General features: G+C 44.0%; 1 protein-coding gene and 1 long non-coding RNA gene across 3 annotated transcripts; one reads left to right on the top strand and one right to left on the bottom strand.

Annotated features, from left to right (window-relative positions):
• The first annotated feature begins 249 nt into the window (after window positions 1–249).
• On the top strand, window positions 250–18,266 carry LOC306780528. Its single transcript, XR_013772158.1, has 3 exons — window positions 250–390; window positions 13,534–13,676; window positions 18,142–18,266. It is a non-coding gene; the product is annotated as an uncharacterized lncRNA (long non-coding RNA).
• On the bottom strand, window positions 16,854–24,753 carry znf341 (zinc finger protein 341; the record flags this gene model as incomplete). Of its 2 annotated transcripts, XM_079272936.1 has the most annotated exons (15): window positions 16,854–18,561; window positions 19,014–19,084; window positions 19,284–19,395; window positions 19,881–20,013; window positions 20,116–20,212; window positions 20,362–20,570; window positions 20,673–20,923; window positions 21,154–21,337; window positions 21,786–21,876; window positions 21,988–22,081; window positions 22,453–22,636; window positions 22,720–23,136; window positions 23,319–23,468; window positions 23,901–24,091; window positions 24,645–24,753. In XM_079272936.1, the coding sequence occupies 15 exons, from the start codon at window positions 24,751–24,753 to the stop codon at window positions 18,008–18,010; spliced, it is 2,847 nt and encodes a 948-aa protein (XP_079129062.1). In that variant the 3' UTR covers window positions 16,854–18,007. The 2 variants fall into 2 exon arrangements, with proteins under 2 accessions (XP_079129062.1, XP_079129063.1); XM_079272937.1 differs by lacking the exon at window positions 24,645–24,753 and having other exon boundaries at window positions 21,988–22,078; window positions 23,901–24,367.
• Window positions 24,754–26,078: the final 1,325 nt, after the last annotated feature.

Below are 26,078 nucleotides of genomic sequence, written 5' to 3'. Positions count from 1 at the left end.
ACACATATGCACATACTTTATATTTTTTTGCTTGCAAGGCAGTCACCCTGCCCTGCAGGATTATTTTCTCCAAAATTGTCCAAATCACATTGAGTCAATGATGAAAAGAGAAACACGTATCAATAATATTCACACAACGATGCAAACTTTTACTGAAAACTGTACTTTACTCAAGGACATATGCGCTACATGCGTTCAGCTCTGCGCAGGCCACTCGACGCAACACAGCGCTTGTGAAGTTTTCCGCACGTACCCTGCTGAAGACGGCCCAGCCTAACTTAGCGATGCGATACCTAGCTAACATTTCTCTGCACTAGCTAGGTAGTCGTACAATGAGAGATATTCTGCAAGAGCCGAATATAAATTGACCGACACATATAAGAGAAACACGTAAGTGGTTCAAAGCGACGTTGCTATCTTGCTAACACTTTGCTACAATAGATAGCTTAACCGTAGCCATGGCTAACGTTAGCTAAACAAAAGCAGCATGATACACTCATGAGGCTCTGTGTTAGCCTGTAACCTGTGGAGAGAAAAGTCCTCCCCCAAGGAGCGTGGAGCAGCCAGCACACGTGGTACTGATAGCTTTTCAGCAACACGGCGCTAAAAACGTTACCGAAACTGGTTCACCGTCAGAAAGGATTTTAATCCTGCTGTTACAATTACAGTTATGCAATGGTGTACATTAATCTTTGAAATATTAAACAATGAACCCCCCCCTTGGAAAAAACCTCTCCCCGTCCCAGGACAACACGTCTTCCCAGGACTTCTAAATAACAGGAGAGGAAAAACTCTTGACTATCCCCTCCCTTATATTCATTCGCGACTCCTCCCCTTTTATCTATCTCCATTTTTATTGGCTGCCTACGCTCACTCCTCAGTAAACGCCTGTCTCTGCATCTCGCTCTGCCTGCAACAAACACATTCAAATCCTGTCAGTTATGACTTACTCCCTTGTATAATCCTACAACACTTTATGTTTTTCTTAATTATGCATTCCCAAAACCCTTATGATTATGACTAATTATGAACCTTAATTATGAATTATTAAACACTATTATATCTACTAATCACCCCTGTTTTGCTCAAATTTCTTACAATTCCCCCCTAACCCACAGTTCACTGTGAGTTAGTTACTCGAATGTAGTAAGTTACTCAAATGTACCTGGAGACCTCCCCCCTACTCAATCCAGGAAGAGGCTCCCTATCTATCTAAACAGAGGCAAACAATTCATGCATACAGATAACATTTCTAGTATTTCTGTTCAGTCCGTTTCAAAATTGAGTCCGTAAAAAGAAGACAAAGAAGAAAATTTAATCCGTAAAAAAAGGGAAAAATTGAGTCCGTAAAAGGAAGACAAAAAAAAAGGAAAATTTGATCCGTAAAAAAGGGAGAAATTGAGTCCGTAAAAGGAAGACAAAAAAAGAAAATTTAAAAAGGGAAAGATAGAATCCGTAACAAAGGAAAAGATCGACTGCGTTGAAAATCACTGCCTTCCATGTCTTGGGGCTGGCAGGATCAGGATACAGCCTGTAGGCTAGAGAACACATACTGAGAAGCCTTGACTGTTCTTTTACACCTGTCAAAATTACATTTCTTAATCTTTACACCCTAAAATCCCATTATAACCCATTAAACAAAAATAAAATCTCAAATTACTCATCCAGAACAATCAGTCTATTTCCCTAATTTCCAATATCTCACCGGATGTGTTAGAAGTCCATCTGGGCCTTTATCAGGTCCTTCAGGATCTCCGAGAGGATGGTCAGGAACCGCTTGTGAAGTTCCGCTATGGCACCGCTGGTGGCCTCATCTAGACTGTGGCCATCAGAAGCTCCAATTCTCCCTCATCCTCGACACATAACTGGTTGCCCTGGACTGGTGTCTGGCTCATCATTGAAGCAATAAACCCCTGTAGAAGTCCACGGATGCAAGGGAACCCACATCCACAGACGACTAGGAGGCCTACGACGACAACACACAGAGTAATTACGATTGACAAAATTGTATGTTTCCACTTGCCAAACATACTCTCCAACCAGTCGGTGAATGGATCAGCGGCACCAGAGTTCTCCGCTAGCTCTTGGCTGAGTGCTGTCAGTCCCTCCAGAGCCCTGGTCACCGATCCATCAGGAGCTGTGTTATTTGGAATGAAAGTACAGCAAGCAGTCCCAAACATCTGACAAACGCCACCTTTCTCTGCTAATATCATATCTAATGCCATTCTGTTCTGCAAGGTCATTAAACTAGTCTTCGCCAGCTGTGCATGCAGTCCTGATATGGCATCTCTGGTGAAGTTTACAAAACGCTGTTGGTTGTAGTAAATGTAGTTGATCCAATCGACATTTTTATTAATCGTTACCCACCAGAAAAATGCAGATTCAAAACCGGCAGCTATCTGATTTCTGGCTTTGAATTCATCCGGCACCCCCCTTGGCACTCCTATGCCATCTATGTATACTTGGTCATCGAAGGCTCCCTTCGGCCTACCAGCATCTCTTTTGGATCTTCTGTTAGCATGTGGGTGTGGAGAGATGAGTTCTTTATATGTTACATCATTGACAGGCAAGATATAGAATGGTAATATAAGTTGCACCAATGCACATCTGCCTGTCCAATCTTTAGGCAGGATTGGATATATGGTTCCTCCTCCACACCACCACCATAAATCAGCTCTGGGTGCTGTCTGTCTTAACACACTGTTATATAGATAGTCGCTAGCATTGTGACTGTTGCTACAATTTGCTTCAATAATACTGCCTACATTGGGCCCCATAGCTGTATCTGAGGCTATACAATCAAATGGACCCTCTGAAACCTTGAACAGAGGTGGGGTATTATATTCTACAGGTGGGTAATCCCAGTGCAGCCCCTGACAAGTGTGATGGAGGGGCAAGGTGTCATCAGTAAACAGAGTTAAAATACAACTAAATTCAGGGCTTAGGGGTCTAAATCTTGAAGGAACTGGTGTTGCTAGGGGTCTAGGCCCTGAACACACAATGCAATCTGTACTTCTCTGACTTGAAGCCGTATATTGTACCCACCGGAGCCATAAATTCCCATCTGCCATCGCAGTTTCCACCCCCGGTACCTCATTCTCTGCATCAGTCGTATGTCGAACCTGGTCATCCATGATCTTTTTGGCAGGCTTAACAATGACCCTAATAAGCCCTTGAGGAGCAGGACTATCAGTAGTTGCCTTTCCCTGTACTACGTAAAGTCCTCCGTCGGTCAGTTTTGGGTCTGTTAAGGTAAGTCTTAAAGGATTACATCTACCCACCCCTTTTCTACACATGTGATAAGAAGCTGGGGCATTTAACATCTTTAGTCGGTCTTTAAGACCTGGGTTGGGGTCTTTTCCTAAACCCCCGCCAGCTGTGTTCATCGTTGCCCATCCCCAATCTTCACAATCACAGTTATGATACGATAACAGCTTACCATACTTATTTGTGGCGGGCCCACACTCGTCAGTTATGATGCACAAGGTCTTGGACATCCAACCGTAGGTGTGTTCATACCTGGGACAGGAAACGACTTCACAGAAGTCGAACTGGACCGTTGATGTTGTACCTTCTTTGAACGTAAGAGTGAGAGTTACATTTTCATAGGTGAGTGTCGTCGGAGAAGCCTCTCTACGTGGTCTGAGATCGGTTTGATTAGTTACTGAAGCTAAATTTCGAATCCTGATGTAGTCATGCATGTGTTCTGGCTCCTGTCTGTGGTTAATTCCCCACACTAAGAGGGAAACTACTGAAATCAGGACGAAAGTAATTACAGTCTTCCATAACCTACTGAAGCTAGAGTCTCCCAATGGAAGGCCTCGCTTAAACTGTGGGGGAAACGTCATTGTCAGTACTGTCAACCCTCTTTTGAGGTGTCTTTAACTTCAAATTTTGCCTGTCTGACGTTCAATCCAGTCTCTGCGAGTGTCTCACTCGTTACCTTTGCTGCTGCACAGTGTGTGAGGTGGTGCCAAGTAGCTCCAGGTTTACCTTTCACCTTTACTGCATGTGAGGTTGCCAATACTACCTCCCATGGACCGGTCCACCTTGGTTCACTCCACTTGCGTTTGTGGACTTTTATCCACACCAGACTGCCTGGTGACACGACAGGAGGCGGCTTCCTTTCGTCAGCTGCTGCTTCTGCGTTTGTCACCTGAGAAAACAAAACTCGGCTCATGTTAGTTAGCGCTCTTGTGTATTCCTCAATTTCTAAAGTTAGCAAGTCTAGGCTAGGTCCATGACTACTGGTCCGTGGTGGGCCAGACATAGGCCTCCCTGTGAGTAGCTCATGTGGTGTTAAGTGTGTACTATTGTGTTCTGTATTTCTCATGGACATTAGTGCCAAAGGCAAGGCGTCTGGCCATTTGATAGATGTGGTGTGACAGATTTTAGCAATTTTCCTTTTTAAAGTTTGATTAGCTCTCTCCACTATTCCCTGAGATACTGGATGATAAACTGATCCAAACCTATGTTGGATTCCTAGACACTTTTCTACTGCTGCTAAGTGTACATTAGTAAAATGAGAGCCATTGTCTGAATGTATAACTCTCGGGAGACCATATCTCGGAACAAGTTCATTCCTGAGCCACTTTACCACTGTTGCACCATCTTCATTTCGGCAAGGTATTGCTTCAACCCATCGGGAAAACCGATCTATCATTACCAACATGTATCGCAACCCTCTCACTCTGTTGTCTGCTCCCATGTCTGTATAATCAATACAAATTTCCTGGAAAGGAGCTCGTGGTACAGGATAGCTCCCCATTGGGCACTTATACACTGGTTTGTTATTATACCCATTACAAGTTGCACAGTTTGTTACAAAGTTTTCTACCATCTCTTTAGAATATGGATGCCACCAATGTTTCTCCAACGCTGCACATGTTCGCTTTTTCGACTCGTGAGATGGACCATGTGCTTCAATCATTAGTAAGTGTACCAGCTCGGCAGGAGCAACCATTCGTCCATCATGGGACCTCCACAATCCTTCCCTGCAGGTTGCTCCATGAGCTAACCACTGGGAATGCTCATATGCACCAGCTTTTTTCTGCAACAAAACAAGGTCACTTTCATCGGGGGCTTGCTGTGGCTCGTTTACACTTATTACCAACATTTGTGTGTCATTACCGATGTACCCTCCAGCTCTCTTAGCTGCAAGGTCAGCTGCGTTGTTACCCCTTGCTTCTTGATCGTCCTCCCTCGAGTGACCCCTGCACTTTATCACAGAAATTTGTGCTGGCAGCATTACAGCATCCAACAGATTCTTCAGCGCCTCATGGTGTTTGACTGGGGCTCCTGAACTCGTCAAAAACCCTCTTCTCAGCCATTGCGGTCCATCCAAGTGTACTGCACCATGAGCGTATGCAGAATCCGTGTAGATGTTTACTCTTCTGTCCTTGGCCAAAGTAAGGGCTCGAGTTAGCCCTATCACTTCTGCCAGTTGAGCTGAAGCAGGTTGAGGAATGATTGCTGCTTCTGCCTCCACCAATGTCCCATCAGGTAGTTGCTCCACTACCGCGTATGAAGCCACATTACCTGTTGGTCCTCGGTAACAACAGCCGTCACAAAAAAGTGTCATCTCTGCATCTGGATCTTTTTCTCCTTCCAAGTCTGATCTTAACTTGGTCTCCTTTCCAGCCATTTCTGCACAGTCGTGGGTGCCTTCATCATTTGGCAATCCAGTTGCCATATTTACTCCCTGTGAGGTGAAGGATAAGTGGGGCTGTGTCAATGTGTCTGATACCCTAGCTCCTCTTGTAGCTGTTAGAGTAAAGGCTTGAGTCTCTAGATAGGCGACTACGCCATGCTGTGTGTGTATTTTCAATGGGTGGCACATAACTATATATGCTGTCTTTTGGACAGCCCTGACTATTGCTGCCAAATGTCTGGTGCAACCTACCTGTCCTAGCTCTATGGGGTCTAGTTTAGAACTATGGTAAGTCAAAACTGCTCTTCCCTCTCTCCTCATCTGATATAAGACTGCGTTTACTACCCCCTGCTTTTCCCCTATATCTAAATGGAAGTCAGATCCATAATCTGGGACTGCTAATGCGGCTGCCTGAGTCAGACACTGCTTGGTCTTGATGAATGCTTCCTCTCCTTCAATTGTCCAGATCAATTCTGCCTTCAGGTTTCGGTTACCCACTTTAGTCAGCATGTCACGCAGAGGCTGAGTGAGGTTGACATAGTCTGGCACATAGCTTCGGCTGTAACCAGTCAATCCCAGAAATCCAAGCATTTCTTGGACAATTTTGGGTTTGGGGTAGGTCAATGCCGCTGATTTCTGTTCAGGTGAAATCTTTTTCTTGTTTCCTGAGAGTACTCTTCCCAGGAATGTCACCTGTCTTCTCCCAATTTGAGTCTTCTGTTTTTTGATCTTGTAGCCGCGCTCTGCTACTCTCCTTAGCACAGCTCCAGTTGCTGCCAGGCAACTTTCTGCTGATGGCGCTGCCAACAGTAGATCGTCAACATACTGTATTAGGGTCACTCCTTCTGGCAGTTTCAAATTCTTCAAATCGTCTTTCAATGCTGCATTGAATATGCCGGGGCTGTCTTTGAACCCTTGAGGCATTCGGTTGTAAGTATATCTGTGTCCCTGAAATGTGAATGCAAACATCTCTTGACTGGCAGGATCAAGTGGCAGACAAAAGAATGCGTTTGCCAGATCCAGTACTGTGAAATACTGGTGTTGTGGGCTTATGTTCTGTAGTGCCACATATGGGTTGGGCACTGCAATTCCTTTCGTCTTTGTGGCTTGATTTACTTCTCTTAAATCATGTACCATCCTCCAACCTTTTCCTCCAGCTTTGGGAACTGGCAATATGGGTGTGTTCCAATGAGATTCTGCTGATCTCAACACTCCTGCTTCAAGCAGGCCATGAATGGTGGCTGTTATCCCTTCCACAGCTTCTTTGCGAAGACGATATTGTGGTTTCCACACCGATGGCTGTCCAGATTTCTTTTCTATGGTTACCAAATGGTGTGGAGTGCAGCCGACATCATAGTCGCCTTTTGCCCACAGATGTTCTGGCATTTCATTCAACAAGTCTTCTGCTGCGGGGTGGTCAGTCAACTCACGGCCGTGATGTCTTTCCAATTCCTGCCTCTCCGATACTCCATTCTCCCTGCTGCAATGTGCTATTTTCCAGATTGTCTTGTCTGGACTGTGATGAAGTAGCGGTGAGGCAGTGGAACACCAGTCTGTTATTTCCTGGGCTCTCTTCATCATCGGTCCTAGTGAGCGGGCCTCCTGTCCTGCTGCTATGGCTAACGTGACATGGGGTTCACTCTCATGGTGCAGTTCATACCATTGTGCTTGAGTTTCAGTGAGTTCACAGTGTGCTGCAACTCCTTCTGCACCCACAAAGATGTCTGTGATCCTGATCATCTCTTGCACTCCTTCTCGTTCTTCCTCCCATGCGTCAGCATATTCTTCGTCAGGTGTCCTCAAGTAATTATAGGTGCAATGGAATGGGTCAATAGGGGAACCATATGCTCCCTGGCTGTTGATCCATGGCTTCCAGTCTTGGTATGTTTTGTTGACACTCGGCTGTTCTCTCTCTCCTGCCACCAGCCTGGTCCAAAACACTTCAGTCTTTTCTTCTGCTTGTTCAGAATTTGTCATGAAGAGAATTCTTCCCCCATGTGTCTGCCATGGAGTCAGTGGTTGACCTTTGAACGTAATTCTAAGTCCGTCTGCTGAACATTGTATTTCAGCTCCAACCTTTGTCATCAAATCTCTTCCCATTAAGTTGACAGGGCATTTGGGTGAGTACAGGAATTGATGAAGCAAACATTGTCTTCCTAGTGTAGTTTCCAATGGTGTTGTGAATCTCTGCACCTCTGTTTTTCCCGAATATCCAACCGTTCTCATCGTTTTATCCGAGAGTGGGGGTGTTTTCCCATTTAGGTTTCGTAAGCATGAGGCTGCGGCACCAGAGTCAACCATCATCTCTGTGTCAACTCCGGCAACGCTACAGGTCACCATTGGTTCTGTCTGAGCCCTGTAAACCACCCATGCTTCTGGATCTTCTGGGCCTCCTCAGTACTCACTCTGTTGGTGAGCCTCCTCCCATTGTCCTTGTGACCTCATGGGCATCTGTTGGCGGTGAGGTCCCATGATGGGAGGTGCAGGTGGTCCTGGTCTTGGGTACTGCTGCCGCTGGGGTGAGAATGGAGCCTGTCGTGGTGACGCACTGATCTGCATTCCTCCTCCCATTTGCCTTGGGCAGTCTCGGGCCCAATGGCCCCATCTCCCACAGGTGTAGCATTCACCAAACCTGTCAGGGTTTTCTCTGTTTCCTGGTTGGCTATATCCGCCTGCTTGGTAAGCTCTGCCTCTTCCATATTCTCTGCCTCTGTCGGATGCACGTGCACGTCCTCTGCCTCTATAGGGCGGAGGCTGGTAGTACTCCACCATGGGGGCTGGCTCTGCTGGTGTTGGTGGCTGCTGGGCTTCTGCTGCTATCATCTGTTTCTTGTCCTGAAGTTTTTTATTGAGTTCTCTGTCAGCCTCTTTTATTTGAAGTTTCAACAGTCGCTGCGTCATTCTCTTTATGTCATCTTCTCCACTTGTCTCCTCCGCTAGATGCCTTTGGGTGTAGTGAGTAAGGTGTTCTCTCCACATGGCATCAGTCATGTTACTCAATCCCACTACTCCACGCAGTGCTGTTCGTACTGTTGGGGGCAGGCCCTGCTGTACAGTGTGCCGCCATACAACAGTGGTGGCCTCATCGCTGTCATGTCTCCCTCCTGTGGCCATAAACCACTCTACTTCAGCTCTTTTCAGATACTGATGTGTCTCTTCCTCTGATTTTATCTTCAGTCCAGAAAGAGAGTTCATATTGGGTTTTGTGGCCCAGATGCCCCTCATTGCTGACCAGAAAACTCCTCGGAAGTTGTCAAATGAGGTTTCATCCCCCCTATTGGTCGTTCCTGTACTTACTTCCAAAATATTCAGTTGGGCTGTTCCTTCTGTTCGGATTATCATGGCACGGATGTCTCCCAATGCCAATTTATCAGCTGCTGTGAGTTTTTCAAAGACACGGATCCACGGATTGGCTCCACCGGCCAGCGGTGGCAACGCCTTTTCCAGTGCGTCCATGTCTCGATGTCCCCATGGCACAAACTCAGCTTGTCCGTTGGATTTTACCAGCAGGGGGTACTGTTGGGTATGGGCTAATGGTGTCATCTCACCTCTTACAGGATAGATGTGATCTCCATAGCGCTCTGGTTGACGCCTGTTCCTACTGGATCGTCTGGCAGGTGAGCGACCTCCATCTTCTCCTTCTGCTCTCTTTCTTCTGTCCTCATCAGTGTCTTCATCGCCACTGGCGATTGCTGTCCGTCTGTTCTCAGGGGTGAGGAACAAGTAACCTTTTGCTTTATACTCACCCATCCTCAGATTCCCTTCCTTTTCCTCTTCACTTTTTTCCTGTCTTCCTTTCTTGTCTGATGTCAATTCTTGATGGTTTCTAAACCACTCTTGTTCCCAGATAAGTTGTTTGTCATGACGTTGTTCCCGGGGCAACATCTCTGGAGCTTGGATATCACCGAAGGGCCCTGAGGTCTCTCCTTCAATTCTGCCCCCCTTTTCCCCTTGCTGGTCATGGCAACTCTCTGGAGTACTTACCGTCACTCCTGTACTGTCAGTCTGTGAGCTGATGTCTTCAAGCTCGTTCCTAGACCTGCGTCCCTCTTCACTCTCCTCTTCCAAATCCAATGTTCCCCCTTTGACTCTGTAGACAGGTGCTTGGATTGAGGGATAGATTGTTCTCTTCACTTTCACATATGGCGGGGGAGGTGAGGAAAGCTCAGTCTGTCCATGTGCTTCTGTCAGCACTGACGGGTATACTGCTGTGTTGCCAGGGGTGTCAGGTCTGGGAGTGGTGGATTTGAAGCCAGTCTCCTTCAGGACCTCAGGTAGTCCTACTGCATCTGGAAGGGTGTTCGGGTCGACCGCTTTCCAGTACGTGAGCAGACGCTTGGTATCTGCACACCTCTTTTCTTCCATATTGCGGGCCCTGCTCCTACCTAATTTGTTCAGGCGACTGGCTCCCACATGATCTGCAACAGCGTTGTTCCTAGCCTTCGCAGCTTCTCTCCACACTTTGCATCTGTGTTCAGCCGTGGGTGCCGTCACCGTTGGAAACCACCCGTTCCTCTGCCACTTCTTCAGATATTTTCTCATCCTCTCCCATTCCTTTCCCCTCTCTTTGGGCACCGTTTGGTCCTCCATCCTTTCTCTGGCTCTTCCCAACATTTCCTGAGCAGTTAAGACGGCCATTCTATCTCCTAGGTGAGCTCAACGTTCACACACCCGTCGTAGCACCGTCCGCGTCAAAGTCGATTCTTCGGAACTGTGTAAATTAGTGAATGTACCAAAATTAGTCAAGACGGGATACGTGAAGAAATTTTGAACCAAAATTGAACCTAGAACTCTTAAACAAATGCAACACCTAAATCAGAATCAAAATCAGATCCTAATTCGAATTCAAAAGGTTTAAAATCAAAATTACGCTTAAATTAAAAAATCAATAATTAATCAAAAATCAATAATTAATCAATAAAATCAATTAAGATTAAGATTCCAAATCAAATGTAAAATCGAAATTAAAATGAAATTAAAAGTTAATAATTAATCAATTACTAATAGCAATAAAAAAATCAATTAAGATTACGATTCCAAATCAAATTTAAATGGTTTAAAATCGAAATTAAAAATGAAATTAAAAACTAATCAATTACAAAAAGTAATTAAAAAATTATCAATATCAAAATCCAAATAGTTCAAAATCAGAATTAAATAAAAATTAATAATGAATCAATTAAAAAGCAATTAAAAAATTATCAATATCAAAATTCAATAACTGTATTCAAAACATTCAAACAGCAAAGCCAATGTAAGTCAAACTACAATTACAATTCACACTGCAATCATTGACACCTCAGCAACACCACACAGCACAATAATAATCACATTTACTAATGAATCACTATTAAGTTCAAGAATTGAAGGAGCACAACTGAAACCATTAATCTTTGTTAAAATGCTGAATTAAAACCAAAGTCAACAACTAAAGTTATAATGCTTAATTAAAACTAAAGTCAGGATGTAAGCACAAAGGTCATAGACAATGAATTTCTAAGACTGTTTTGTGTAATTTATCTAGGAAGCCACTGGGTGGCATAAAACTATGCTGTGGTTGTCTCTCTAAGCCACCAGATGTCAGCCTTTTTAGTACTAATGTAATGACAGATTCAAAACACTAGGTTTAATATTATTATTATCATTAACTAGCAGTTACTCCTCCTGGTCACTAGTTGGTGGAGTTGCTTTCTGGCGTTTTCTTCTTCTACGGTTTATCTACCTTCCTGTTTACATTCAGCCTTTGCCAGCAAATATACTACGGAATGCTAACAGCAAAAACGGAGCTTCTAACGCACACACAAGTTTCACCAAAATCCCACACTTTATTTTCACTCATACGCCTTCTGTCTCCTCTCCCACTCCAGCAGTTATTTTCTTTACAAGCACTTTTATTTTTCATACACAGTACAATAAACCCGGAGCTACGTCGTAGCCAACGTTAGCTCCTCACACAGCTACCACAGGTCATGCAACGGTATTCATCATGTTAAACGTATTTCCACGCTGCTAAAACACAGACTAGTCACACGTATTATTGGACTTATTTATTCATCAGTTTAAACGTATTTCCACGCTGCTAAAACACAGACTAGTCACACGTATTCTTGGACTTATTGTCCGGTTTTTTTCCCTTAAACCTCCGGTTAACCGGCTTTTAGCTTCTCCAGACCCGGGTTCACTGTTACGTATATGAAACGCGAGTTATTCACTGCCAACGCTAAAACCACTCACCCAGTCCGCCTAGTACCGCCAAAAGCCGTTATTCTACGTATTCTGAATCATCCACACGACTCTCTAATTATACATTCACAGCCAAAACAAGCGAGTGTGTCTTTCCTGAAGTCTGCGCCTCAGAAGCTAACTCCCGCTAGCCTAGCTTTCTAAGCAACTTATGCGACGGGACCCGAAACTCGTGGACAAAGCCCACAAAGGATTGCACACCTAAGCCCCTCAAAGCCACGACATCTCAGTTCGCCTCGCTACATAACTGCTTTTGAACAGTTGTCAGCACAAACCCAGCCATGCACCCCAGAGCCGGAGGATCTCAGAGCGATGCAAAGCTAGTCCGCTCTAGCTAATCAACTGCTTGGTACAAATGTGATGATTTAATTACTTACACAGCGCTGTCCGTCTTTAATTAATTCTTAGGATCCTTTTACTCTTGACTTGTCCCTTTAATGCATGCTACAAATATACTCTCATTGCAAACTGCAGCTAGCTCAGCTCAAAACGGCCTGCTCACACACGCGCCTTTTTTTTTTTTCACACCCCTCTGCCTCACAGAACAAAGGCACGTTAGCAGGGCAAACACCGGCCGGCCACATCTCCAAATAAATTGTCCTATAACTACCTAGACAGACTTCGTTAGGTGCTGTTCTTACCTTGTATTGGCGCCTTGGAGATGTAGGTGGCCGATGCCGTCCAGCATCCGTGTCTCGTCCCGCAAGCTACCTCCTGGCTGGCTCGCCAAATTTGTGGAGAGAAAAGTCCTCCCCCAAGGAGCGTGGAGCAGCCAGCACACGTGGTACTGATAGCTTTTCAGCAACACGGCGCTAAAAACGTTACCGAAACTGGTTCACCGTCAGAAAGGATTTTAATCCTGCTGTTACAATTACAGTTATGCAATGGTGTACATTAATCTTTGAAATATTAAACAATGAACCCCCCCCTTGGAAAAAACCTCTCCCCGTCCCAGGACAACACGTCTTCCCAGGACTTCTAAATAACAGGAGAGGAAAAACTCTTGACTATCCCCTCCCTTATATTCATTCGCGACTCCTCCCCTTTTATCTATCTCCATTTTTATTGGCTGCCTACGCTCACTCCTCAGTAAACGCCTGTCTCTGCATCTCGCTCTGCCTGCAACAAACACATTCAAATCCTGTCAGTTATGACTTACTCCCTTGTATAATCCTACAACACTTTATGTTTTTCTTAATTATGCATTCCCAAAACCCTTATGATTATGACTAATTATGAACCTTAATTATGAATTATTAAACACTATTATATCTACTAATCACCCCTGTTTTGCTCAAATTTCTTACAAACCTACGTGACGTAACACAACGACACACTACCTAGACATGTCAGTGTTGTACTAACTCTTAGTATTGTACAGGGTATACTTTTTCTAGTTTCGTGTAATGTCTGTTTGGTATGTTGAGTTAACCAGTAAGGTTTCTGAAGCTAACCAGACGCGTTAGCTTGCTGCAACTTCAGCTAACAACAACATTGACCTGTGTAAACAACTCAGGACGGATATAGTCTCTTTCCAAGTATGGTATTTGAACTTGTTATTCTTTTCTTTGTTGCATTTCCTTTGACGACCCAGGAAATGTTAGCGATGGCATAAATCCACGTTATATGTCTCCTTGCAGATTAAGCCATCCAAATGGTGATCATGTCAGGCACAGCCACTGTGCTGCAGCAGTTTATCAGTGAGCTGAAGAATCGAAATGAAGACACCAGAGCAAAATCTGCCAAAGAGCTGCAGCACCATGTGACCACAGAACTCCGAGAGGTAAACATGGATGTAATAGCAGGAGGACGGCAGGAGCAGGGCAGGAGGACGTCAGGAGGTCGTAAGAGAGACAGCGAGATCCTTCTTGTGGCACTGGCACCTCTGCGTCACTCAGCGTCAGTCTGTGGCACGCAGCGTCACACAGCGTCCCTCTCTGTCTCTCAGCGTCCCTCTCTGTCACTCAGCGTCCCTCTCTGTCACTCAGCGTCCCTCTCTGTCAGTTCAGCGGAAAGATTCAGCTGTGGCACGCGAGCATAGTTCGGCAATTGTCAAGAAGCTGCGGAGCTGAGGGGGCGGAGCCACATTTCCTGAGACATTTCCTGAGAACACCCGTTGTTGTTACGACAGATCAGCTTCCATAAATCATTTTTATGATTTTAGTTGAGTCACAGGAGCCCCCTGTTCTCTGTATGCATCCTTAGAGTAAGTACGTTGTACTTTTTTGTTTCTCATTCATTTTATTTCAGTATGATTTAGCTGGTTTTGCAACAAAATGGAACATAATACACTTTCTAAATTATTACTTTTATAGTCACTTACAACAATCGGCTACAATAATGAAAATAAATCATCCGTTTTAGAATCATTTAAAAGTATATATTAAAATTAAGACATAAAATGTCCAATCCAAAAATACACGTTTGAAAATATCTTCACTCTTCCTCTGCTTATATGTATATGTATGTCAGTAGGACATATGTTAACTGTTAACAGTTTACAGCATACTTAAATAAATATAAATAAATACAAAACACACGCACACTTTGTAAACACACTGCAGCAATTCTTTTGCAGGAATATGAGCATATTTTCCCCCTCTGGCGAAATACAACACGTCTCATGCCTTATTTTATTTTACCAGTTGGTGGCGGTAATGCGCCAATTCGTTTGCCAACCGCCAGTACACCAAAAGGGAGGAGAAGAAGAAGCTTTCCCGTGCCTGTGTTGTTGTGCTCATGAGCGACAGCGCTACGTACCCCGTTGTAATAATACTATGAGTGAGGAGCGGAGGACCCAGTCCTGCTGCCAGGACGGAGTCATCAGGGTAGTGTAAAAAAAGTATTTCAATCTGCGCAGGAAGACAGAGGGTTACGCAGAGTGACAGAGCGTGAAGCAGTGTGACGGAGCTTGAAGCAAGGTGACGGAGCGGGACGCAGGGTGACCGAGCGGGACGCAGGGTGACCGAGCGGGACGCAGGGTGACCGAGCGGGACGCAGGGTGACCGAGCGGGACGCAGGGTGACCGAGCGTGATGCAGAGTGACCGAGCGTGATGCAGAGTGACAGATATTTGATGTTGATGGTTAATTTGCAACCAAGTTGTATACATCATGTATTTACTTGTTATTTGTATGTAATAGAAAAGTGAGCATGTGTACTTCATGAAGCAATAAATAATGACAATTGAAAAATATAGAGAGATGTTTGGTTCATTCTTTTCAAACACTAAGCCTAATTTACCTGAGTCATTGATTTAATTGTCACACTTAAATCCTGAATTGACTGGTGAAACAGAAGAAGTTAAAGGCCAAGATGAGAAGATATAATGTTGGTCAAATACTGTGGTCCAAATTCAATTTATTCTGTTGTATTGGCATTGAGATATAGAAAGTTTGACTCTAGAATATTCAAACAATTCCGAATCTCACAAGACAAGAGCAAAAACAAGATGAATGTGTTCTCCTTTCTTCGTTGCTGTCATGTTAACTGTCTTGTGACCGCTAAGATTGATCTCTGGAGCTGTAGGTGGAGGCAGACTGTCAGAAGTCTTACTATTTTGAAAATGTATCACTGATTGTGTTACTATGGTAACTGAAGCAAGGTCTACTGGAGGCTGTTTAATAATAGAGTGCAGTGATGAGATTAACGTGTTATACATTCATAATATCAGCAATTTCCTGCCACGTTTTTAATATTTTGTGATCCTATATTGAACGTAATTTTCTTTTCTTTCTCGGAACTGAATCACGCCGCTCGTAGATGAAAAGCAATACGTGTTTGGGATCGTGTTATAAAACGTGTTAAAGGGAACGATCTACGTGGATAACCTGTGGATACGTATAGTAGGTCGAAGTAATCAGCATACTTTTAGGAGAAAGGAAGTTGATTGACTGACTTGTACGAAGGAAATGGATCAATAAAACACGTATTGCTTTTCATCTACGAGCGGCGTCGGTGTGAGATATGTGCAAAAGACAAGAAACACGCGTCAACTAAAGGTTTACTTACAGCTAAAGATTTGGACGCTACATGTGTTAAATGCCATTTCCTACTTGTGTTAAATAAACGTAGTTGAACTGTTATGGAAGTCATCACAATATATAGCACAACATATAAAAAGCAGATAAACATTGGCGCATTACCGCCACCAACTGGTAAAATAAAATAAGGCATGAGACGTGTTGTATTTCGCCAGAGGGGGAAAATATGCTCATATTCCTGCAAAAGAATTGCTGCAGTGTGTTTACAAAGTGTGCGTGTGTTTTGTATTTATTTATATTTATTTAAGTATGCTGTAAACTGTTAACAGTTAACATATGTCCTACTGACATACATATACATATAAGCAGAGGAAGAGTGAAGATATTTTCAAACGTGTATTTTTGGATTGGACATTTTATGTCTTAATTTTAATATATACTTTTAAATGATTCTAAAACGGATGATTTATTTTCATTATTGTAGCCGATTGTTGTAAGTGACTATAAAAGTAATAATTTAGAAAGTGTATTATGTTCCATTTTGTTGCAAAACCAGCTAAATCATACTGAAATAAAATGAATGAGAAACAAAAAAGTACAACGTACTTACTCTAAGGATGCATACAGAGAACAGGGGGCTCCTGTGACTCAACTAAAATCATAAAAATGATTTATGGAAGCTGATCTGTCGTAACAACAACGGGTGTTCTCAGGAAATGTCTCAGGAAATGTGGCTCCGCCCCCTCAGCTCCGCAGCTTCTTGACAATTGCCGAACTATGCTCGCGTGCCACAGCTGAATCTTTCCGCTGAACTGACAGAGAGGGACGCTGAGTGACAGAGACGGACGCTGAGTGACAGAGACGGACGCTGAGTGACGCTGCGTGCCACAGACTGACGCGTGCCACAAGAAGGATCTCGGCCCTGCTGGGTCGTAACCGTACCCGCAGGAGGTCGTCACCGTACCCGCTGGGTCTCTGACTCTCTGTAAACTCGTTTGTTAAAATGATCGGTTAAGTTACGTGACATTCGTAGCTGACAAGCTAGCTAACGTAACCGGGAGCTTAAACATCACATGTTTGTTCATAGTAGTAGTAACTGACAAGCTAGCTAAGAGCTACCGCTAACGTTAGCTAGCTTGTCAGCTAACATTAGCGGTAGCTTAGCTAGCTTGTCAGCTCGTCTGCCTGCATCCGACCGTAGTTAGCCTTGGAAACTAACTTTGAATGCCTTCACTTTCAAACCTCAGAGGTTGACTAATATCTTACTGAGATTGTGACGATTTTACAGATGATTTATACTTCATATTATGTCCATAAACGCTCTGTAGAGTATTGTGTTTGATCAAGCCATACATTTTCAATGTAATATTATTCTTCAGACTATTTAGTCTATTCTATACATGTTCACACTCGTATCTTAGGTCTTGTCTTCCAATTTATTTTAATATAATACATTGTTTCCTTTGAAACTGTATTACATGTTGACCTATTTTGCATGTGTCCAATATCAAACCACTAACAGCATACACATATTTGAAATAAATATGTAATAATATAACACATTTAGGCTATTTGTACATCCAGCATTTGGTTATTTCATCATGTTTTCATTATCATTACAAAACTTGGGTTTCTCCAGCAGGTGGAATTGGTCCGGTGACATCATCTACATGATGGATGGTAGAATTCTTGGAAGTTTAAGAAATCACCAACTGAAGTAGAAGTAAAGAAGGAAAACTGAGGGAAAGTTGGTTCAACAACAAATAACCTTTATATGGACACAAATAAACATTGAGACACGGGTAACTTTAAAATAATTGACTCTTTGCTCCACAGAATCAGACAAAATGTTTCCGTTGCTTTTGACATGATGACATTTTAAATGAACACTGTGGCTCATCTTGCGCAATTATTGTACACAAGTACATGGAAATAGTCCACTGGTTATTTTGGTAGTATAGATACCAGATAAACTGTAGACCTACTTACTTTACAGTAAAATCAGTGTATGTTATTTAACGTTTTAATATAAAACAAATCATTTCCCAGACTTAAAAACAAAACAAATTATGGATAGCTTAGTTTGTTTGGTCCATGTCCGGGAAACGTTGCAACTAAGATCGTGCTTAAAACTACAAACATTGCTGCTGCAAACTGTTTTGGTCATTGCTCTGAATGTGATCCAGTGCCATAACACCATGTTCCATCATGTCATCCTCCCCCTCCTCATCTTCATCCTCCTCCTGTCCTTCAATGCTGGTGATAGTCATTGCAGCCTGACAACCCTCGTCAGCCCTCCTCCCCTCTTCATCTTCCTCCTCCTCCTCCTCGTGTGTTTCCTGCTCTTGGCTGCCCTTTGAGCTGTGGTCATTCTCTCCGTCATCACCGCCCAACATATTTTCTCTTCTCAAGAACCTGCTTCTTCTCCCATCATCCTCTCCATCCTTCTCCTCTGCCGCTCCCACCAGCTCGTCTCCCTCCGCCTCTCCGGTCCGTCCTTCACTTCCCGTCCCGTTTCCTGCTGCAGGACATTTGTGATCTCTGTAATAGCTCTGTCTGGTGAAGCCCTTGTTGCAGGTGGAGCATCTGAAGCGGTAGTTATCTGTGTGGGACTGCTGATGCTCCAGCATGTGGGCCCTGCGGCTGAACGCCTTCTGACAAAAAAGACACTTGTAGGGTTTGATACCTGGAGGGAAGAGGAGTTCATGAGAATCAATTAAATAAAGTCATTTTGGCACTAATAAAGGGTTTACCTCGTTTCATTGATGCCTTATGCAAACATGTACTGTATGTAACTGCAAACTGAAGTTTCAGTGATACAAACAATTCGCTCTCATCTTAAGCTGCTCTAGACTTCTACACCTAAACATGATATTTCCATCTTTTTATTGAATCTATTGGCCCTGCAAACATGCCCTTATGATGTCCAGTCAAGTCTCAGGTATGACGACAAAAAAGTCATTCATTCAACAGCAATATTTCCCCATCTGGGTGACCACCAATATGTAATGTATTCAATCTGATCACTTATTTGTGGGAAAGGACGTTGTATTATTTCTACAACATCACAACAATATCACAAGCAATATTCCGTCGTCTTTGTTCAGATGAAAATGATTACTGGTAATATTCACTCACCAGAATGTGACAGAATGTGGGCCTTGAGTTTGTCCGGCCTGTTGAATTCTTTGGTGCAGCCCACATGTGTCCTGATGAAAAAAAACACACAAATTGCATTCAATGAAATTGAATAACCTGTGAGACAGTCTAGAAAAGCACGAATGAGGAGGAAAAAGGAGAAGGATAGACGTAAGAAAAGTTGAAAAGGCTTGAATGATGAAAAGAACAAAGTAGGAACAAGGGAAGTTAAATAAGCCAACAGGTCTTGTTTCCACCGGAGAGCCTCACCTAAACGGACACTTGTATTTCTTGAAGAGTTCATGGATGAGCATGTGTCGCTTCACTTTGTCCTTCCTGTTGAACGTTGCCTCACAGAGGGAGCATTTGTATGGCTTTTCACCTGGAAAACGGGATCAGCATCAAACTCTCAGCTTTACTTTCATTAGCGACTTCTAAATGATGCGATTGACAATCGGGGGCGAATGTCACGGAAGTGTTTCCTCTAGCAAACTTCTTGCATTTGCACAACCTTCCAACGCATTCAAATGCTAACATTGTAGCCAGAGACACATCAGCTTCTTTAATCTGTAGTTTACTCAGGCATTATTAAGGTTTTATTGAGCACTTCCTTATTTTTACAATAGTTTATTCCTTCTGTCGCAGCTACAGGTTACTGGGTTGTTAGACGAGAAATAAAGCTGCCTGAAGAAACTCAAACAAATCGGCATCAATAGAGAATATACAGCAAGGAGACAGCAAGACTATCAACACATCAGCCCTCATCTTAGCTACGGAACCCAGCACAGTGGACCCATGGCTTGGCTTAAAGTCTTCATACAAATAATTGTCAGGGGACAAAGAATGCTTTCTGAAAGTCTTTCAGACCTGAGTGAATGCGTGTGTGCAGTTTGAGGTAGTGCTCCGTCTTGAAGGCTTTCTTGCAGATCTGACACTTGAACCTCCCTCCAATGCCATGAGTGGGGAGGTGGCGTCTGAAGTACCTCTCGCACGGGAAAACCTGCCGGCCAGCAACAGAACGGATCAGACGCTGCGCCGCGGTCTTAGAATGTGACACGAAAAGGTAAAAGCCCGGAAGATATTGAGGACGGGACACTCGTACCTTTTGACAGTGGGGGCAGGGAAAGTTGTGCGAGGCAGTCAATAGATGCTGTTCCAGTGCTTCCTGGGTAGAATATCGGCTTTGGCACTTGACACACCTGAGGTGAAATGCAAGAATTTAAAAAAGGGGGGGGGGTTTGTTATTGATAAGAATGATGTTCCAACCAACTTCAGGATGCCAGCGTTCTTCCTTCTATTCTGCTATAATTAATACGGAGTCAACACAACTGTGAGCGATCGAGCCGACCTGTAGATGCTGGTTTCCTTGCGCGTGCTCTGCTGCGGGCAGAAGCAGTGGGAGTACTGGTGGACTCCCAGTTCGAACAGCGAGGGGAACACCTTGCTGCAGAGGTGGCAGCGGTAGGTCAGCTGCTCCTGGTGCGTCCTGATGTGCTCCAGGAACTGATCCAACTTATGGAAGGTCTGGGAGCAGGACTTCAACACACACTTGTAAACCTGCGGGTGAGTGAGCGTGGTTAATAAATCTTGCCACGTAAGAAATAAAATCCCCCAAAAAGGAGACAAAGAAGTAAGCAAACATATGGACTCTGCCCTCACCTGCTCCCCTTTGTGCTGAGTCAGGTGAGACTTGAGCTGGAAGTAGGTCTTAAACTTGCTGGTGCAGAACTGGCACTGGTAGGAGCTGTTTATTACAACTATTTGTTTGGTCTGAGCGTGGCACTGCTGGTCCTGGTTGGACTGCACCTGGATCTGTACCGGAGGATGCCCGTTCTGCGTGGCCTCCCCTCGGCCGCACTCCGGATCAGCCAGAGCCTCAGCCGCACTCTCCTCCAATTCCACCGGAGCTTCTGTAATCAGGCATTTTATCTCGCTGTAAGGGCTGCAGCTGTAAATCTGATGCTGGATCAGTAGCCGTCATTACTTTCATAATTAGATCCAGCAATCACGTAGGACACGAAGGCAGCATTTACTGCGGGCTAATGTATAGTTTTAACAAGGTGTACCTAATAATCAGGCGGCTGAGTGTATTGTTCATCAGCATATGTTACATATCATGAATATTGTGAACAGATATTACCTGTTTGAACTTCCTCTTCCTCTGTTTGTGTTTGACAGTTCTGCTGCTGTGACCCATCCTCCTCCGGTTCACCTTGCTGCTGCTGCAGCTCCCCGCCCGCCTCCTCCTCATTGGACGACACTGGTACCACCTTTACTGTGATTGGTAATCTGGACACCGTGCTGGCCACACCCATAGGCCACACCTTTAAGATAAAGAGTTGTTATATTACTTGTGTTGGCACTAAGCTGCGTTCACATCTCATGAAAATAATAATCAAAGGACATTCTTTACGATACGTTTTACCATCATGGTAATTAATTATTTTATGCTTAACCCTTCCCGCCCAGATGGTCATTGTCCAATCATGACTTAACAACCGTAACTAGCCACGACAGATCTGTCAACCTTTGGATTTTTCCACGTGTACATGGAGTATTCTCTTTTTTTCAGCTTTCAAAACCGAAAGCATAAAAGAGCTCTAACGTACGCTGTAAACGTTAGCATTTTAGGCTAACTAGCTTGCGATACAGAAGTAGCAACGCGTTACTTTCAAAGCGAGGGAGCATTTCCTATTCTGTGTGTCACAGGTGACATTAAAAGAAAAGTTACGCACTTTTGAAAAAGAGGTATTACCACAAACTAATCAGAACCTTGTGTGTCTGCATGTGTTTCTTCACGTTGGACTTTTGGGCAAAAGCTCGGCCACAGACGATGCACTGAAACGGTTTCTCTCCCGTGTGACTGTAGAAAGAGAGAATGAGTTACTGGAAGGGAACGGAGAACCTTTTTGTTTCTGGGTGAAAGTCTCTTTTTCAAATGGGTACGGTCTCAATATGCTGGCCAGTAACTCACCTTCTAATGTGCTGCTGAAGATCAAAGTTTTTCGAGAAGATTTTGTCGCAGAAATTACACTTCAGCTTTGGGACTTTTCCTTTTAGCTGCTCTGCTGAGGAGTGAAATTGAGTGAATGAATATTGATCTTACAATCGTCTTTATGTGGTCATGAACAGTTTCATTGATCAATTAATACTTTGATTTTGGTTTTTTTAAACTCATTTAACAATAGTAGTATGCATGAATGTGTTTTCCTTAGGGGTGGAAGCTGTGACAGTAGCAGTAGTAGTATTTATAATGTATTATATCCAATCTAAATGTTTCAAATCATTTTCCTTCATGACGTTTTTTTTTTTTTGCAAAGAGTTTGTGAAAGCACAGAACATCACATCATGAATAGCAAATAAATAAATAGTATTCGGTCCAAAACTTCCTTTCAGAAAAGTCAAACTTGCGACTTCTATTTTTCCCCCTCACACACACCTGTGGCTCCATCCGAGCTTTTTTTACTGCTCCTGGATCGTTTGGGGATGATGACCTTTTCGAAGTCGTCCAGCTCCGTCAGGTTGGTGGTGATGCTGCAGGTCTTTGTTTTGGCGCCCTGCTTCCCGGGGCTGTAGACGGGAGGGGTCGTGTATGGCTGGCTCTCCACGCACTGACTTGGCACCTGAGGGAGACGCAACGGACTCAGCGCTTCGTCTTCGAACCAGAAAGTCTGGAATTAAGTGTCACAAAAAGTGTTCTACTCACTTGTACAGGATGAAAAGGCTGCAGACCCAATGTGTGGATCTCTGCGCCACCGCCCCCACCCATATGGGGCAGTGCGCTATACACCTGGACCACTGAGTTGCTGTGGCTCGCTGGGACCTGCGAGGAGAGCGGCTGCTGGGCGGGCTGTCCAGCTGGCAGGGGGTGGGCCGGTGTTTGCCCGGAGGGCAGGGGGAGGGAGGAATGCTGCTGCTGCTGCTGCTGCTGCTGCTGTTGTTGTTGTTGTTGTTGCTGCTGCTGTTGCTGCTGTTGTTGCTGTTGTTGTTGCTGTTGTTGTTGCTGTTGTTGCTGCTGCTGTTGTTGCTGCTGCTGCTGCTCGTGATGGTGATGATGATGGTGATGGTGGTGGTGGTGATGCTGCAGGTATGATACACCAGCTGTGTGCATGCTCAAGTTACTCTGCAATACAGCAAGGGAAGTACATAGATTAGATAATAGTGCAGCAAAAAATATACGTACATATTCTATGTATATTGTACAAAATAGACATTTTCAGCTGTCAGGAATTTGCTCTGCATCGCCTCACACATTTGGTGATTTTGGCGGCTTCAAATCTAATGTGTAATGTTGCGGCGTATTACCTGTACAGGTGTCTGCATGGGGGCCAGAGGCTGGTCGACGGAGGTGAAGGCTGAGATAGCCGACATGAGGACATCGTCGCTGACCAGCACGTTGCCCTGGACCAGAGTGTGTGTCAGAGGGGAGGGGGGTACCGTGATGTAGGTGGATACCTGGTGTGTAAGCGGGGGAGTGTTACGCAAACAGGAGAGTAATAGGAACACACACAAGTGAGAAAGCACGCATGTTGGTGTAGAAATGTATGGTTCTCTTACCCACTTTGCTAAATACTGTCATCTCAGTGGGGAATGATAAATGTGTGCCGTAGTCTCAGAAAGCACAATTAATGTATGGTTTTATCTTAACATGTGCCGAGTAATTCTTCTTTTTTCTTCTTATAGTCCTGCTCTCACTGATTTTACGTAAATTCAAACATATTTCTAAGATGCCTTTATTCTTCCTTCTTTGTCTCCACATGTCAGGTTACTGCAAGTTCACATTTAAACTAACAACATATGACTTTACCTACTAAACTGATTCCCCATTAAGTGGCTCAAACTCACTTTTATCAATCACCCACATTAAAACACCCTAACTACCCTCACCTGTCTGTTGGCCGGGGTCTGTGGTCCAGAGCTGATTGAGGGGACCGGTGTGTAGGCGTTGGTGGAAGCCAAGGACACCGTGGACAGGGAGGGGACGCTGGACTGGCACTGCTCCCTCTTGTGCATCATGAAGGCCGGCAGAGAATTGAACTGTTTCTTACACTTCCCACACAGGAACACGTCCTCGTCGTCTGTACGGAGGACAAACATGAGAACGTTTGAGGTATGCCGAGGCGATAATCTCCAGCATGTCATTATCTTGATCAGAAAAAAAAGCCTCAATGACTACTGCATCATGAAAGCGGGGCAGTGTAGACGCAACACGGCCAGGATCACTCTCTAATCTTGCCGCTCATCCAGTTTGCCTTGTGAGACCCGTACCAGGACCTGATACCCTCCAACTGCATCACAGCTCCCATGGTCACATGGGAGACACAAACCCTTTCCGCCACAACGAAGCTCAAGTATGAAGGGATTGTTCTCTACAGTCATAGCAAAACAGCTGTGCATATTTTTTAAATATGTGACACAAACACAAGTTGCAATGCCATAACATCAGGGAGATAAAGGAAAGCGCTGTAAGTGAACAAGTGTTAATTCCTGCATGTGACTAGCCGAGTAAATAAATGAATCCAAATATAAGTGCATAAAAATAAATAAAGCTTTTGTTTTTTTAATTCTTTATTCTATCGTTGATTGTTTGGTTTGAACGCATCTGTCATTTGCTGTATCTGCTGTACATACCCATAGACTGGATGGTGGACGTCCCGGAGACATTCTGATTGTTTGGGTCAGGAACTCCACCGTGGCTGTCCAGCAGAGACTGGACCGCCAACACGGTCTGGTTGTCCATGCCTGAGGAGGAAGAAGAGGAGGGTGGGAGAATCATGTAATAAATCCCATGCTGCAAAAAAAAGCTGAATTGTATTCTAGGCACGTAATGCTTGTATGTTTCACTAAAACTATGAAAATATGAAGATGGAAGGGAAGACTTGTTTCTTGTTAATGTACATTTTTCAGGAAGCAGCTCGTCGCTCACAGTCTGGTTGACCTTCCGATGTAACATGAAAGAATAGTGCATGTTTTAAGTCAAGATGACCATCTTTGTATCGTGTTTCCTCCAACTACTTCAGCTCTACTTATGCTGTATTGACCTTATGATGTATTTCGGGAAACAAATCTAATTATAATAATAAATACTTCAGGAAACTAATATGGGTCGCTGTAAATTCATTATCGACTAACACAGACACAGTATTAGCCCTTATAGAAGGCCTACTATAGCAACAATACAGTGTTGTCATCAAAAGGGCCTCCTGCTAAAATGTCAAATATGCAGTCTGAATAGCAAGAGGGGAACACATCATTGTATCGCCTGGCTGCAGTATAATTAAAACGACTCACAGTCGTAAGTTGTCCTTAAGGTCTGAGCAACAATCAATCTGTGTGTTTGTTTACAGTCAGTCACTCCCCCCTCTGGTATGTTTCATTGTTATAACTAAACGCATTCATGTCGTTTTAAAGTGACTTGTATTCACATTGAAACGGTCCTGGTGTATTGGCCTTGTTTAAAACTCACTCGCGTTTCATTCTAGCTGTAATTACGTGGTTACTAACAAATTATGCCTACCTTCAAGCACTTCAAATATTGCTTGCGCCATCTTGCAGCTCCTCTTTCTGCGCGATAGGCGCTCGACTAGCAGGGTCTGCCTGTTGAGGTGCGCCCCCCTCGATCACAGGAAACACTCAGACGAAGTATTTGGAGGCAAACCTTTTCCTAATAAATGTTCGCAAAGGACAGACGGGGGTTTAGCAAATACTTACCGACAGGACGTAGAGCTTGTTTGTTTGCCTGAGGCCATCAAGACATCACGGTTAAGGTTTTTGCGTCACTCCAAATAACATTTTCTCACGTGTCACTTAGTTAAATAGGGTGCGACACACTTGAGTTTTGAGTAATGTCAGTCACAATAGTTTTAATTCGAAACATTTTACGCTTACGTGTTAGCAATTAAGATAAGATAACAAAAGTAACGTGACGGTAGTACGTTTATTTTGTGGGACTTGAATGCATCTTCGTATCGATGAATCTCCGCTCGATAAAATGACAGACAACAGTTTCCACCAATCAGAGACCGTCTGTCCCGCCCCGTGGAAAGTGCTGCTTTTCGACCAATG

The sequence above is a fragment of the Melanostigma gelatinosum genome (assembly GCF_949748355.1).
Source record: "Melanostigma gelatinosum genome assembly, chromosome: 8".
Taxonomy (NCBI): Eukaryota; Metazoa; Chordata; class Actinopteri; order Perciformes; family Zoarcidae; genus Melanostigma; species Melanostigma gelatinosum.
This window is presented reverse-complemented; position numbering and strand designations above follow the sequence as displayed.